General features: G+C 36.2%; 1 protein-coding gene across 3 annotated transcripts in view; it reads right to left on the reverse strand.

Moving 5' to 3' along the window:
* Positions 1-2,822: 2,822 nt before the first annotated feature.
* The window catches only part of LOC138697692 (sodium-coupled monocarboxylate transporter 2), a 340,251-nt gene continuing 325,710 nt past the window's right edge, over positions 2,823-17,363 (reverse strand). For all 3 annotated transcript variants that reach the window (XM_069823160.1, XM_069823161.1, XM_069823159.1), the window contains 4 exons: positions 16,907-17,061; positions 12,696-12,985; positions 8,646-8,746; positions 2,823-7,379 (listed from right to left, as the gene is read on the reverse strand). In XM_069823160.1, coding sequence (XP_069679261.1) covers positions 7,135-7,379; positions 8,646-8,746; positions 12,696-12,985; positions 16,907-17,061 — 791 coding nt within the window. In that variant the 3' untranslated portion in view covers positions 2,823-7,134. The remainder of the gene's footprint in view (positions 7,380-8,645; positions 8,747-12,695; positions 12,986-16,906; positions 17,062-17,363) is intronic.

Consider the following 17,363-nt stretch of genomic DNA (forward strand, 5'->3'; position numbering starts at 1 on the left):
AAGAAGGAATTTGTTTCCTGCAGATCATGTAATACATCGGACATCAAAAACTTTAAGTCTCTCTAAGAAAGCAGCAATTAAGGACGGAGTTACGTCACAGTCTAGTATATACAGTCGCGAAGCTCAATACGTAGTAAATATGCAAATATTAGATAGTTGCTCACCACTAGGATCGCTAATATCGCCTCATTACAGGCAATGCAAAATAGTACCGTCACAGTCTATTGTTTCTAGCACCCTCAAAACTCAAGCTTCGTGACTGTATATAGTAGACTGTGGTTACGTAATAAATGCCACTTGAATTAATTAAGCAGAATATCAAACTCCACATAAATTATGTTTACTGTTGTATAGTGAGTGGTCATTGCGGCACCGTCGCATCTGTCGCTACCAACATTACGCAAAGCTGTCAGGCGGAAGATTATAACGACATGGGTATACTCGCATATCAATCTACAGCAGTGGTCGTCAGCACTCGCTGAAATGTGCAATGGTAACGCGGTGCCGTCCCGTGTGCACGGCCGTGCAACAGGGAGAGATAGAGAGCATACCCGCTAGCAGCTACGAGAGCACTATAGTGCACTGCGTTTTCCGCGGGTAACAGAGGCTAGCCCCAGCGTGCTCTGTGCTGACGACCCCTAATCTACAGTACATTCCTACTGAACAAGTTTCTACAAGCCAGTGGTTATTCATAGTAGTCAATTCAATGAATTCAACTCCTGTCTCTTCAGGAATTAACTTATTTCCTTGTATTTTTTTTTTTTGCAGAAACATTCTCCTTCCAATATAACGAGTGAACAAGAGGATCCAGTAGAAGGTGCAATGAGGCATACTGTTACGAGCAGGGTTGGCAATGTAGGTAATTTACTTGTTACGTTTTTTACGTAATTTACTATTAATTCATGTGGTATAGAAAACCAGTTTTTTGTTCGGATGTAAAAAACTGATTTTCTGTCGTATGTTAATAGTAGACTAAATAAACTTACGCACAGAATACTTAATAAATTTTAAAGGCTCATTCACAATGAAAATTAAACATAACGTAAGCGTTAACTTAAGAATGTAAACGTTACATTAAAATCAAGAAGTCATACCATCATTCACGATGGGAACATAAACATAACCGCAACATACTTGGTAACCATGGAAACATAACGACGCCATTTTCTCATATTCTGTCGTATACTTCAGCGCTCCACGATTGTGTTCTGTTTGAAAATCACGTAAGCATAAGCATGAAAGTTTGGAGTTTGCAAACTTTCATGTTAACGTCTTACGGTAATGTTTATATCAATTCTTATGTGAATCATTGTGAATGATCCCATTTAGTAGCCTGGGCGCAAACTTCTGTGTTTATGTTACGGTTATGTTTAATTTTCATTGTGAATGGGCCTTTAGGAAGGAAAATTTCATCCAAAGGGCTGAATTCGGGAAGAGTATCTAAAACGTTCATTCATTTCCGCGTTGAATAGCTATACTTAAGCGTTGACGCAAATAATTAGTGCAGTGGCGATTACCAGTAATGGATATCAAAATTTGGCCGATTTCATATACCGTAACTTTAGATTAATAAGGCTCCAGCCTTGTGGACAGGGGAACAAACTCTTTTCCCTTGCTTCCACCTCTCTCTTCTCCAGTTCTGCAACCCTGATATAGAGCACACTTTCAACACAAACAAAAAATACAAGATTAGCTACACAGAATTAAACGTAACACTGAAGACGAAGAAATATTTTGAATATATTGCAGCGAACAATATGAACTTACACAGGAAGAATGGATTACGTGTAAAGAGTGCAAGTCATGGGCGCAGGATTAGGTACAGATATGGAAAATGTATTTGGACACTTCATTTGTGATATGTGCAGATGTTAAATTTAGCCCTATGATAGTTTGTTATATTGCAAATCAAATCTGAACTTGGAAATACGTTTTTTGTTGAGGATACAAATACTGACGAAGATGCCCCAAAATGTGGAGCAACTTCGGCAAATGTAGCATCTTTAATTTATTTTTGTGTTTAATTCAATGCTTCCAAATATAAATGACACTCGGGAGGAAATTAAACACGGAATAAATATGGGAAATGCCTGTTATTATTCGGTTGAGAAGCTTTTGTCATCTAGTCTGCTGTAAAAAAAATCTGAAAGTTAGAATTTATAAAACAGTTATATTACCGGTTGTTCTTTATGGCTGTGAAACTTGGACTCTCACCTTGAGGGAGGAACAGAGATTAAGAGTGTTTGAGAATAAGGCTCTTAGGAAAATATCTGGGGCCAAGAGGGCTGAAGTTACAGGAGAATGGAGAAAGTTACACAACGCAGAACTGCACGCATTGCATTCTTCACCTGACATAATTAGGAACATTATATCCAGACGTTTGAGATGGGCAGGGCATGTAGCACGTATGGGCGAATCCAGAAATGCATATAGAGTGTTAGTTGGGAGGCCGGAGGGAAAAAGACCTTTGGGGAGGCAGGGACGTAGATGGGAGGATAATATTAAAATGGATTTGAGGGAGGTGGGATATGATGGTAGAGACTGGATTAATCTTGCTCAGGATAGGGACCAATGGCGGGCTTATGTGAGGGCGGCAATGAACCTCCGGGTTCCTTAAAAGCCAGTAAGTAAGTAAGTAATTCAATGCTTCACTTTTTGTAAATTCTAATCCACATACATAATATAAATATACCAATTGGATTTATGATTAAAATTTTGAAACATAAATTGAATTTTTGTTATACTTACATGAATGTTTAGCTTAACGTGCCGAACTTGCCCCGATCTCCCCTACAGAAATTCACAAAGAAAGAAAGACTGTATTTTTGTACAAAATATGCTTTATTTGTCTTCTTTGATCACAACTACTTATCAGGGACTTAAAACCCTGAAGCATTTCCTAGTCTCGTAAGGCGAAGTAACAATGTTCTGAGTGGAGTTATGGCTTACACAATAATAAAAATATATATGAGGTTTCTAAGTTCTTATATACTAATATTTTGGAGGAACATACCGTTTCCGTCCTCATCATAGAAAGGAGGAATGAAATAACATAGAAGTCTCTAAGGAACATTATAAAGCATGATGAGTATGTTGGAGTTTACTTATAAAGAATGAGTACGTTAGTGAGGCATTACTGATGTACACTGGCTCGCATAACTTTTGTCCCATATACTGTACAGTTTTTCTCGTTCTTAAGTTGGTATTAGTACTCACTCTAGGCAGGACGAATGGAAGATTCGTCCTGCTCTAGGACATTAGCGTAGGCGGCAGGTAGTCTCTCCGCAGATAAAAACCACCCCTCCTCACAACAGAAAAGTTGAACCAAGCTACTTAGTAAACTTAAAGAGAATATGTTTACTTAGTGGTCTAGTGATACAGATAAATTTAATAAACACGGCATTTTGTAGCTCCTAGTCACACCACGGTTCTTTGCGTTATAATGCGCCTACAGCTCATTTTTCTTTGGCTGTTGTCATGGTAATAACTAATAACATCACGCTTATAAAATTACATTCATTAAGGCCCGAATTCATAGTCAACACTTATCGTAAGGAAACACTTAAGCAGTTGCTTATAATAATTTTCAATTCATAAATCCCACTGAAGTGAACACTTATTCAAATAAGGTAGCTTGTCGGCTTACTTAAGTGTTTCCTCATATGCATTGTGATCAGCTGATTCGGTATACAAGAGATGACGATGATTTAATGTAATTTATTGAGTTCTATAATTAACATGAAAATGAGTTTCGGCAAGCAAAAGATATATCAGAGATATGGAAAACCCTTTAGAGATGTATAATGATCAACAATTTAAGAGGAGACAGCGTTTCGACAAGAATACTGTTGTGAATATTCTGGTGTCTCTCATTTAAATTCACAATACAACCATGAGGCTTACCGATTTCGCCACTGCTGAAAGTACTGGTTGCTTTGAGATTTTATGATACAGCGGCATTTCAAGTAGATTTAAGTGGCATTTTTTTTCGAAAACTATTCACGTCCCAACAAAGTGTTATTTGCATTTTTGTTTGTATTGTACCCAAGGAATAAGCTGTTAAAATTTGCGTAATTACATCACTTCCACTTTGTTTAGTATAAAAATAACTGAACAATAAATTAAAATGATTTACTTACAGGAATATGTCCGGAGTTTGCATTAAACTCAACTGCAATTTTGTTCCATGTCAATTTCTTCTTTTGGAGAGAACAATAATTATCAATTTTTTTTACTTTCGACGATATCTCCATATTTCATAACTAGTTATCTTAGCTCACTTCTTTCTTTTCTGTAAAATGCTTTCTCGACATTTTGTATAATTTTTAGCTCTATAATATTTACTTCTGTATTTGTGTACGACAATAACGCCGATTTAACAATTAGAAGGCGCTGGAAAACAATTGAATGTAGGAAAGCGCTCACGTATAGCCATGTTGCCATATTTCTTTCGATGTCAAGGGAATGCTCAGAGTATATGAATGAGTAGCGTCTCTGCAATACGATCTGAAATAAGTGCTAAGGAAATGCTCATTACTTAAGTGTTTCCTCATTTTATAAGTGACGACTATGAATTCGACCCTAAAGGTGGCACTAATAATCACTAGATTGATATTCTAAAAAATCGGGTAAATAATTTTATTAAGACAAATTTAATTTAAAACTTGATTGTCAATTATATCCCGTAGGATACAGCAGTTAAATTTACATTTTGCACACATAAAAAAGAGGTTTGCATCTTACTCTCATATAGTAATGAAACGAAAATGTGGATAACGAACTAAAAGATTAGCAAAGCATTTAGAAATAGCAAATGTCTGTGCTTTCAACACCAAACATGTTATTGGGACCGTATCCGATACAACAAAGATGTGTAGATGGAGGGATTGTCCTGTTGAAAAAAATATAATTATATCAGGTTGCAACATATGCATGCTAGATAGCATTCTGTATTTTCCAGTATGTGGATATATTGCTGGGAAATCAATTTTACATAGAGTTCCTCCTCATAGCCTGGAAATCCATCCCCAAACAGTGACAGAAATACGTCCACTCCATTGTGTTGATGTTACATAATTCTTGCTGGAACCTTGTGGACCCAATAGGACGAAATATCTGAATAGGCCTATGACTAGCGTTTGAGAAAATCTTTTTAATCTGAAAATATTACATTTTCTCATGTATGTTCATAATATTCTTGTCAAAACGCGATGTGATCTATTCTATGTTTATGATCCAACATGGTATTTATACGTGGAGGGAAGATGAAAAAAATTCCTGGAACATTATATAATACTCAAGAAAAATAAACACGTTTTAAATATTTCAGTGCAAAATAGTCTCAATGTTTTATTTCTGTCGGTTACATATACCGTTATTGCTCTAAAAGGTTGTCTTTGGTTCGAGTAGGTATATATAGTCCGACCATCGGATCTGTGCCCCCGTAAGATATGCGAACTGAACCTTAATTCCTTTTCACCCTCGGCAATTCATTTCTCTCCCTGTATTCCTATTTCTCTCTTTTCTATCACTCTCTCTTTCTCTCCCCCACTACTCACAATTTTGAGCCTTCTTTCGGGACAGTTTATTTGCACTTGCAGTCCAGTGTTGTCAACTCAACATGAATACTGTAGCACGGAGTGGTGAAAGAAATATTATTAAGCAAGTAATAGCATTTTGCATAAGTCAATCAGCGTCATTAGACCTACTTAAATTAAATTATGGATAAGTAATAATTAACCTTACATTATTATAAGCAATATTCAAAAGACATGACACTGTTTGACGGAAGTTTGGCAACATCCCTATTCGGCAAGGTTCGTGGTCTGCTGTTTGACGTAGTGGGAGAGAAACGGGAGGAATGGGGTGAGTAGAGGCGTCAACTTTTCCAAGAACGACGACAGCGCTGAAGGGGCATAGATCCGATGGTCCTACAATACCTGCAACTCAGAGTTCAAATACCTCCCTTCCCAGGACATGTAGAGTGGGGTATGTAGACATATTGCCAACATAATATCTCACAAAGTTCACTTCCACATTATTTCATAGGACAAAAGTTTTGCGAGCCAGTGTACGTAACAATACTAGTACATAATTGTCATAATAAATAGGCCTAAAGTTCATAACACACCATACTGCCGACTGAAGAACTCAAAATTGTTTGAACTTACTTAATGAAAGACTTTTATACTTACTAAAATTAAATACATTTATGAGAATATTAATAAAACGCGTAGTCTAGAAATATATCGTAGATGTGGTGATGGGATTAGAAAAAAGATACTCAGTACTTTTTTCTTGTATTAGCGGACTCAAAATATTTAAAGTGAGGACGCCTTGGAATTCTTAATATACTATAACTACTAAAACACTCTTTTTTTTCGATTTAACGTAGGCCTATAAACGTCCATTTTTAAATAGGCACTGCACCAGGGGCTTTGTACATAATAAAGGCATCTCGTTTGCATCTTAAAGCCATTTAAAATAATAATTAATACATGCCGAAATACTACAGCTGTTTTTCTGTATTAAAAAGTCTAACATGCTGTGTAGGTTAATGATGGAACATATAACCACATATAACCACATTAGATCCTAGGGCCTTGATAATTATTGTCCTGTCAGCACAAAGAAGGCCGTGCTCCCTGATATAATACATTTTACTTCCCTCATCTGTCTTCTCGTCACTAAGGGAAAATTACGAAGTCCTTCATTATGTTAGCAAAATACCATGAAGGTCTACTTGATTTTGTATGAAACCTTATTGAACATTTCTAAAAATAAATATATCACCAGTATCTTTAGAAATATATACTCTTATGGCAAATAATATCCACAGATTTTCAACATCACCTAAATTATCTTCAATTCAACTTGACCACAACAATCTTCTTTGGTTCCATACAGATAAAGAAATGCAACTGAACTTCTTCTTAGGCGATTCCTACTGCTAGATGCAACAGATCTTTGCCTTCATTTCTCGAAACTGGCTCTGCTTTTGTACATTCTATTCCTAGCAACGCAAGCTGCCCCAGTCTAAGTACTGAATAGCTTCCATTATGGAAGATGTAATGTGAGAGTTCTCAATTGTCAGAGACAATGAACACTGAACGTTTGACACAAGTGATAGAGGTGTCATATGGGACTCTTTTCACAGGCAGTTGTGAATTCCGTTGCACGGTATGTAGGTTCTTTTGAAAAGTCGCATGGCTTTTGTTCAGCTCTGGTTTGAAGAATTTCAGAATTATTGCTGCCGAATTTATCTGGGCTTGTGATTTTGTCCTGGACGTATCTGCGAGGTCTTCCAGGAAACAATGTACTGATTTTCAGTGCCAAGGGATGAATAAGCTTTTCATCATATGCATCTTCCGGGGAAGTTCCTGGAACATAAAATTATGCAAGCGGCATTACAATCAATATATTTACGTTAAATATACTGCGTGTTCAGCTCAAAGTGTGTCATGGTTCTCTGTATGCCGTCATGTGGCTAGCCGATGAGCCTAGACAATTCAATCTTCCTGCACTTCCGCAAAGGTGTATTACCTATGTGCCAGAGAAGTTGCCTGGCAAGTAAGGCGTTCATTCTGAAGGGTACTTACCGATACGTACGGTAACGCCGGTAGTGGCAGTAATGTGAACTGTTTGGAAACACGTACTGAGATGAGTTTTTTTTTCTTTATGGGGATAGGGTTAAGACGATTACTTACATATTTGTTGACATTAACTTCGACAGTCAACATGGACACGGAGCATTTGATTTGTGTTGTGGAATGAAGCCGTTACCGATGATAACAAATACCCTGCGTACGATTTGCCCGCGCAAAAATACAGTTAGAAAGAGGTTATGGTAGCACACAGACCGTACAGACCGCCATCTGTTGCTACGACGTTCAAGTTATACCGTACACGTTCTCAAGTTCAGATTGAACGCCTTGAATAATAGGCAACTTCTCTGACATAAAAGCTGAAACTCTCTTCAAATCGCTGACTCACAACAGTGACGTCATGACACACTTTCATTTAATTTAGGATGTTCCCAGGTATTATTATTATTATTATTATTATTATTATTATTATTATTATTATTATTATTATTAATTATTGTTAGTATTAATTATTAGTATTATTATTAATTGTATTTTTTATTAATTGTGTTTATTATTGTCTTTATTTGAGTGAAATTAGTTATCACTGCCACCGGGTATATACCCATTGCAGTGTGAATAAATACATACATACACTTTGAAATGAACACCGAGTATAATATAATATACATAGTGACTGAGAAGAAAGTGCCTACTGAAGAATGCACTGGAAGGAATGGTGAACAGGAGAAGAGTTCGAGGCAGAAGAAGATATCAGATGATAGACGACGTTAAGATATACGGGTAATAGTCTATGAGGAGACAAAGAGGAAGACAGAAAATAGGAAAGATTAGAGAAAGCTGGGTTTGCAGTGAAAGATCTGCCCTTGGGCAGAACACTGAATGAATGAATGAATGAATGAATGAATGAATGAATGAATGAATGAATGAATGAATGAATATACATAGCTGGCCACTGGGTACTGGTGAAATTTAGTAGACTGTAAAGTGCGAAAGCAACAATTGAATATGATATTGTGTGAATAAATCATTAACACTTACCAGCGATATAACTGATGATTATTCCCATGAAAACTGTAATCCCACAACCGATCAGTGAATAGTACATGTATGTTATGGAATATAGCTGTGTTAGAACATCCCTGGAAAAAGAAAAAAAAATGTTAGTAACAGTTCCAAAGTGTAACAAATTCGTACATTTCTAACTCGTGAACAGAAAATAATGATGAATATAAAGAGCATTCAGCTCCACTTTAGGCGAGGAAAACGCGTATAAGACAGTACTGCATGGCCGGCACAGACTGCGCCATTATCTATCCGTAACCTTCCGCGTATTGTTATTCGTGTAACTTCGATTAATATTAGCATGCACACAGTCATATCTTTATGCTCGACCATGCCGAAATGTAGTAATTATACACCTGGTAGCAGTCCTTTAATGCATGTCATTGAAGTACACCTACTCATTAAAGTACAGGTGTTCAGCCAATGACAAGTCAGCTTTGTACCGTTATAAAAACTCAGCCAATGACAAGTCAGCTTTGTACCGTTATAAAACCGCAAGTATCGATTATTCTCGGATATGCAATCGAAAGAGAATTAGCGAAAAGTCACGGAGGCTGGAAATCCAATACTGTCGCAGAAGGTTATGTTCTGTTACTATAATAATTAGCGTTAATTGTAAATAATATTCAAATAAATTGAATTTGTCATCTCGTTTTTCAATGTCTAATTTAATTTCAATATTACATCAAAGTTAATATTTAGTTTACTCTGTAGGTTCTTATAGGCTATCAAGGTCAATGTGGACATCTGTTCCTCGGAAAAAATCAATACTTTCGCGTCTGCGCACATCTCACAATTTACGAGGTATTACTCAAGGTCAGTTAGATACAAATAAAATGAATAATTTCAATTTAGAAATATGGTCGAGCATAAAAAGTCGTATGAAACTCGCCTATAATAGTAATTAAGAAGCTCGTATGAAAATTATGAAACTCGCTTGCGCTCGTTTCATAAACATCCATACTCGCTTCTTAATTACTATCAGTATAGGCTCGTTGCATAATGTACTATTATTTCATACTTAGTACTAACCTGTGTTATACGAGTTTTTTAATGTGGCGTTCGTAACCATTCACATATTCTTGACATATTTTGATAAACTTATTATTTATATTTCCGTAATGCTTGCAATTTGTCTTCCTCTATTGTCTCTATTATGTATCACTAAATAAATGTTTTATTATTTAAATACACTGCTTCAGTGCAGTGGTGATATTCAAAAAGTTTAACAACCAGTTCTCTCATATCTGCGTATGTTAAACATATACGGTAATTGCAAATATTACCTAGAAATAGTTTAACAACCGGTTCTCTCATATCTGCGTATGTTAAACATATACGGTAATTGCAAATATTACCTAGAAATAGTTTAACAACCGGTTCTCTCATATCTGCGTATGTTAAACATATACGGTAATTGCAAATATTACCTAGAAATAGTTTAACAACCGGTTCTCTCATATCTGCGTATGTTAAACATATACGGTAATTGCAAATATTACCTAGAAATAGTTTAACAACCGGTTCTCTCATATCTGCGTATGTTAAACATATACGGTAATTGCAAATATTACCTAGAAATAGTTTAACAACCGGTTCTCTCATATCTGCGTATGTTAAACATATACGGTAATTGCAAATATTACCTAGAAATAGTTTAACAACCGGTTCTCTCATATCTGCGTATGTTAAACATATACGGTAATTGCAAATATTACCTAGAAATAGTTTAACAACCAGTTCTCTCATATCTGCGTATGTTAAACATATACGGTAATTGCAAATATTACCTAGAAATAGTTCAACAACCGGTTCGCCCGAACCGGCCGAATATCACCACTGCTTCAGTGTGTTAATTTTAAACTATGTTTGTATTTTACCTTAATTGACTAGTTTCGATGTGTGCATTATCTTCTGTATCCTAGCGAGTTCCCGCGCTATTTTTCAGTTTCCTGTTATCATCTTGGTGGAGTGTGTTCATGATTGGTAATGTATCGAAAAGGGTGTGTGAGCTGAAATTCAGTTGAATGTTGAGGATGTGCTGTGCGTCTGTTTTTGTGTATCTATAAATTTCGTATTGTAGCCCCGCTTGAGCTCATTACCTGATTGGGTTTTTTCCGAGATTTTCCCCAACCATAATGTGAATGCAAAGTAATCTATGGCGAATCCTTGGGTTCATCTCGCCAAATATCATCATATCGCTAACATAGCAGTTGATATAGCGTCGTTAAATAACCAACTAAATAAAATTTCGTATTGTTCTGTGTCGAGTTTCTGGCTTTTTGGTTGAATGTGTAGGATTTGCATGTAAGTTTCTATATTGCTGTAGTTGTGGTTGGAGTTTCTGATGTGTTCTGCGTAGATTGAATTGTTGTGTGACTTAGTTATGGCTGTGATAGACCTATGTTCCAGCCACCGGCGTGGCTCAGTCGATTAAGGAGCTTGCCTGCCGGGTTCGATCCTCGCTTTTTTTATTGGTTTTTTACGACGCTGTATCAACATCTAGGTTATTTAGCGTCTGAATGAAATGAAGGTGATAATGCCGGTGAAATGAGTCCGGGGTCCAACACCAAAAGTTACCCAGCATTTGCTCATGTTGGGTTGAGGGAAAACCCCGGAAAAAACCTCAACCAGGTAACTTGCCCCGACCGGGATTCGAACCCGGGCCACCTGGTTTCGCGGCCAGACGCGCTGACCGTTACTCCACAGGTGTGGACGATCCCCACTTGGGCTGATTACCTGGTTGGGGTTTTCCCGATGTTTTCCCCAACCGTAAGGTGAATGGTGAATCCGCGGGCTCATCTCGCCAAATACCATCTCGCTGTCAACAATCTCATCGACGTTAAATAACCTCGTAGTTGATACAGCGTCGTTAAATCTATCTATTGGTTAATTTTAAAAAACCTATGTTCCTTGTATCGTGTTTGAAAATATCTTCCCGTTTGTCCGATGTAGAAGTCGTTACAACTACTGTATGTTAGTTTGTATACACCTGTTAAGTTTTAGGCCTGTTTAAATGTCTTGTCTGTGTGTTGAGATGTTTTTGTACAGTAAGTTGACACACTAGAACAATACGAAACTTATAAACACACAAAAAACACACGCACAACACATCTTCAACACTCAACTGAATTTCAAAGCACACACCCTCTTTGTTACAACATTACCAATCATGGACACACCCTACCAATACAATAACAGGAAACCGGAAGATGGATGGATGGATGCATGGCTGGATAGATAGATAGATAGATAGATAGATAGATAGATAGATAGATAGATAGATAGATAGATAGATAGATAGATAGATAGATAGATAGATAGATAGATAGATAGATAGAAAGATAGATAGATAGATAGATAGATAGATAGATAGATAGATAGATAGATAGATAGATAGATAGATAGATAGATAGATAGATAGATAGATAGATAAAGATAAGATTAGATTTAGATAGATAAGATAAGATTAGATTTAGACAGACAGACAGACAGACAGACAGACAGACAGACAGACAGACAGACAGATAGATAGATAGATAGATAGATAGATAGATAGATAGATAGATAGATAGATAGATAGATAGATAGATAGATGAATTTAATGTCATTCAGCAAATTAAATGTAGAAATAAAATAAAAAATAAATATACAATATCACCAGATAATTACAAAAACAAGTTAAGAGTGTTAAAAGAAATAGTATAAAGTCAGGTTAAAATGTACAGATTTGTCACTTACATGAGGTTAAAACAAAATAGTATCTAAAACGTAATGTTGCTAAATTCATTGACACTGTAGAGTGGATTTGCCATCAATGTCCTTCACACGGAACTTCACTAGAATTCAGAAGATGGTGTAAACCACATCGAAACTAATCAATTGAGGTAAAATACAAACGAAGTTTGACATTAACACAGTGATGTATTTGTTTACTTAAATATTCAAGTTCTTTAGTGACAATAACATTTTGATATAAATAGATATAAAGTTATATTCTAACTTATGAACATATCTTCAACTTACTCGGGTCCTCTGTTGATGGGTACCACTTTCTCCATATCAGTGGATATGTTGTTAAAAATGCGGTAGTTGTACAGAGATTGCTCCGAGTTGCTGTGGTTAGCCCATTCAAAGCGTGACTGTGAGTATGGTACTGGGATTTCGCCTGGAGAAATAACATGGCTGTACGAATCATTTGTGCATCCAGCAGTGGACAGAGGCAGCAGCTGAATTGGGGGCTTGTCAATAGTCAAACCGCCGAACGTGATCCAAAGAGTGACGATGTGGCTGATTATCATGCCACTGGCAGCTCCCTGTAACATACAACAAGTAATATATTATACGTGAACTTAACGTGTATGTAGCTATATTTATAATACAGAGCCTTCAAATAGATGTTCATTCGTGAGAGTGCAATTTACTATTTTTATCCTTTACTATTGTCGGACCATCGGACTGTGCCCCTTCAGCGCTGTTGTCGTTCTTGAAAAAGTTAACGCCTGTACTCACTCCATTCCACCCGCTTTCCTCCCACAATGTCAAACAGCAGGCCACGAACCTTGCCGAATAGGGATGTTGCCAAACTTCCGTCAAAAGTTGTCATAAATAACTGGTCCTCCATACTACAATATCATTTCTTTCAATCAAAATACATCTTGTATTTCTACATTTTTTTAAACCTAAATCGCATCTCTCGAATCACTTTCCGTAGCGTTTCTCTCCAACCTTGGAAATTATTGCTTCTCTCGCAACCTTCAGTAATTTCAGTAATTTCTTCAATGTCGGAACTTCTTTCTGCAAGGTATTAAATTCTTGTATCTTTTTTCTTAAAATATACATCGGTTCATATGATCTACAATAATTAAAGGTTCTCTTGGTCTGTTCTTCCCTGGTGATTCTAACTTTTCATCTCCTGCACAGACTCCCTCTCTCCTGATTTTCTTTATTAGGCGCTCTGACCTGCCTATATAAATTACATAACATATTGTATTAGTACTGTATTAGGTAAGTAAGTAATTTTAATACGTAATCAATTGAAATAAAATAAGCCTCACCAGTGATCGCAGCTGCTATTATCGTTGCCTTATTTATAGAAAAGAGATGACCTGTTTGTTTCTCTTCATCGCAAAATGCTATTACTTGCTTAATAATATTTTTTTCACCACTGTGACTCCGTGTTGCAGTATTCAAGTGGACTGCAAGTGCAAATAAACTGTCCCGCAAGAAGGCTCAATATTGTGAATAGTGGGGGAGAGAAAGGGAGAGAGATAGAAAAGAGAGAGATAGGAATGCAAGGAGAGAAATGAATTACCGAGGCTGAGAAGGAATTAGGGTTCAGTTCGCATATCTTACGGGGGCACAGATCCGATGGTCCGACAATAATAATTATAATTATTGTAATTAACAATTAGTAAATGGTTCTACTGCATTTTCGCTTTTTATTCTTTCCTAATTATAATTAATAAATAGGCTACTAAACGATTCAATATTTTGTTTTTACTGGATTTTATTTATCATTTTTGTTCTTTATTAAATATACGGTACCTTAATTAATCATTTTTTAATGATTCTACATTTTGTACTGGCTACATTTTTTCTTTCTTTTTTCAAGGCAAAATCATTGACATTTTGTAGCTTTGTAGCTTTCATAAATGTTTGCATCTATTGCAGTGACTCTCGAACAAGAGCAATGCTCTTTCAGAATTCACTGTGTTTTAATGTGTATATTTTTATTTGAATATATTATTATTATTATTATTATTATTATTATTATTATTATTATTATGCTGAACTGTTATTGGCCCTGGCTGTTGCACAGCACAATAAATATTAGTAAATAAACAAATGAATAAGTAAGTAAGTAAGTAAATAAATAAATAAATAAAATAATAAATTAAATAAATGAAAAATATTATTATTACTAAACTGACTTGATTATAACATTTTACTAAAAGATGTCTACATTTATTTTTAAAATTACATGTTTTTATGATTTTAATGGCCCGTTTATCCAAGTATTGTTAGAAAATTTAACGACTGTTAAACTCTAAACAGTTTGTTAATTAATAAAATTGTATGTTTTCAACACCAGTTTGGTTAAACAGACTGTTAACAGTTTGTTAATTTTAAATGTAGGATTTCGGGCATTTAACTGGTTTAACAGTTAGTTAAATATGGCCGATGTCTCCACAGCTGTTCGAACAGAAGTTGCGAAATTAATATTTTGTCTCTCTGTAGGGAATGTTTAGCATATGACTGGTAATATAACATTTAAGAAATACTTTGGACTGTTTAAATACATCAGTGTTATTTTATTTCTTTCGTATTTCGTATCCATAATAGCAATGAGGAAATATAACCTAACTTTGTAATTATTATTCAGCACGTCACCTACAACTTTCATTTGTCAACTGTTTGTTTATGAAGCGTGGCCTACTATAACACGTTATCATTTTATGCAAGATTCATAACTAACTCTATAATATAGAATTTAAAGATTAATTTTAGCCAATCAAAAATTGTCTTACATATGTAGAATCATTATCAACTGCTGTTGAGTAGTTAAAATAGTGCTAACAGACGTTATAGTTAAGTGTTGGTTATCTTAAACAAAATTATGCTGAACAAATGGAAAATACATTAACAAAACGTTAAAAATAAACAGACTGTTAATTTAACATTCGTTAAGCAAAATTAAACATTACTTGGACAAACTGGCCATGAGACTCATTATTAAACTTGTTTATAAACTGAGCGTTTTTTATTTATCTTGCCGAAGTAGTATTTCAATGTCAATAACAAAACAAGATTGCCAGACATTGTAATAAAATTTCCTTAGCTTGCTGTCTTAGTACTGCATTTAAATTATAAAATTTCAACATACTTATTTACTTACTTACTGGCTTTTAAGGAACCCGGAGGTTCATTGCCGCCCTCACACAAGCCCGCCATCGGTCCCTATCCTGAGCAAGATTAATCCATTCTGTATCATCATATCCCACCTCCCTCAAATCCATTTTAATATTATCTTCCCATCTACGTCTCGGCCTCCCTAAAGGTCTTTTTCCCTCCGGTCTCCCAACTAACACTCTATATGCATTTCTGGATTCGCCCATACGAGCTACATGCCCTGCCCATCTCAAACGTCTGGATTTAATGTTCCTAATTATGTCAGGTGAAGAATACAATGCGTGCAGTTCTGTGTTGTATAACTTTCTCCATTCTCCTGTAACTTCATCCCTCTTAGCCCGAAATATTTTCCTAAGCACCTTATTCTCAAACACCCTTAATCTCTGTTCCTCTCTCAAAGTAAGAGTCCAAGTTTCACAACCATACAGAACAACCGGTAATATAACTGTTTTATAAATTCTAACTTTCAGATTTTTCGACAGCAGACTGGATGATAAAAGTTTCTCAACCGAATAATAACAGGCATTTCCCATATTTATTCTGTGTTTAATTTCCTCCCGAGTATCATTTATATTTGTCACTGTTGCTCCCAGATATTTGAACTTCTCCACCTCTTCAAAAGATAAATTTCCAATTTTTATATTTCCATTTCGTACAATATTCTCGTCACGAGACATAATCATATATTATGCAAATCTAGTCTTTCAGGTGAAACTCCCTGTAAAGCAGATTTGAATAATTTCAAGGGAAAAATTGTTCAGGGGCCGGGTATCGATCCCGGGACCTCTGGTTGAACGTACCAGCGCTCTACCCGGGAACTCCACCCGACACCGTCTCACTTTTCCCTTTTATATCCACACAGCTCGCGTGGGCTGACGAAACGCCAGAGACCCACAACGAGTGCAATTTCAGGAAAGACTAGATTTGCGTTACGTTAACAGGAAACCACAATTCCAAGACACACAGAGATTGTGTGCACTCGTTGTGGGTCTCTGGCGTTTCGTCAGCCCACGCGAGTTGTGTGGATATAAAAGGGAAAAGTTGAGACGGTGTCGGGTGGAGTTCCCGGGTAGAGCGCTGGTACGTTCAACCAGAGGTCCCGGGGTCGATACCCGGCCCCGGAACAATTTTTCCCTTGAAATTATTCATAATAATATACTTTGTCTTTTCGGGATTTACTTCCAAACCTATCTCTTTACTTGATAAAATTTCAACATTCCTTAAAATAATGGCGAGGGGGAAGAGCCGCGACAAATGTTAGTAGGGGGTTGCTCACAATTCCTATAGGGGGGTCTGCTAGAACTAATACGTAAAAATCGTCTTACTTTCCAATTAACGCAGGGAAACAGCATTGCTAGCAGGAACACTCCAAGCAATGGTCCACTTGTGGCCGAGGTCATCAGCATGGAAGATTCAATTACACCAGAGAGAGTGGCAACTCCAAAAGAAATGCCCATGATAGCAAGTCCATACAATGACCCTGCAACGTAAGAATAAAATGCTCGTAAATAAACAAGCAAGAAAACAAATATGATAAGCAGTTTCATGAATGACTAAGTGATAAAGCAAACAAGCAAGGAGATCTACAATGATTTGCAATTAAACAATTATTAATGTTTGAGATTTTTCGGTCTCTGACTGGGTTAAAAACCATTATAGCACTAACAATTAACCACAGCAGTGAATTTCGTTGAAGTCCTGAGGGTTTAATTATTCAAATCCACTCTTCATCTCCACGTTGCCCCCCCCCCGGGAACTTCTAAGATGCGAAAGAGAGAGTGG

Source organism: Periplaneta americana, chromosome 4 (genome assembly GCF_040183065.1).
Source record: "Periplaneta americana isolate PAMFEO1 chromosome 4, P.americana_PAMFEO1_priV1, whole genome shotgun sequence".
NCBI lineage: Eukaryota > Metazoa > Arthropoda > Insecta > Blattodea > Blattidae > Periplaneta > Periplaneta americana.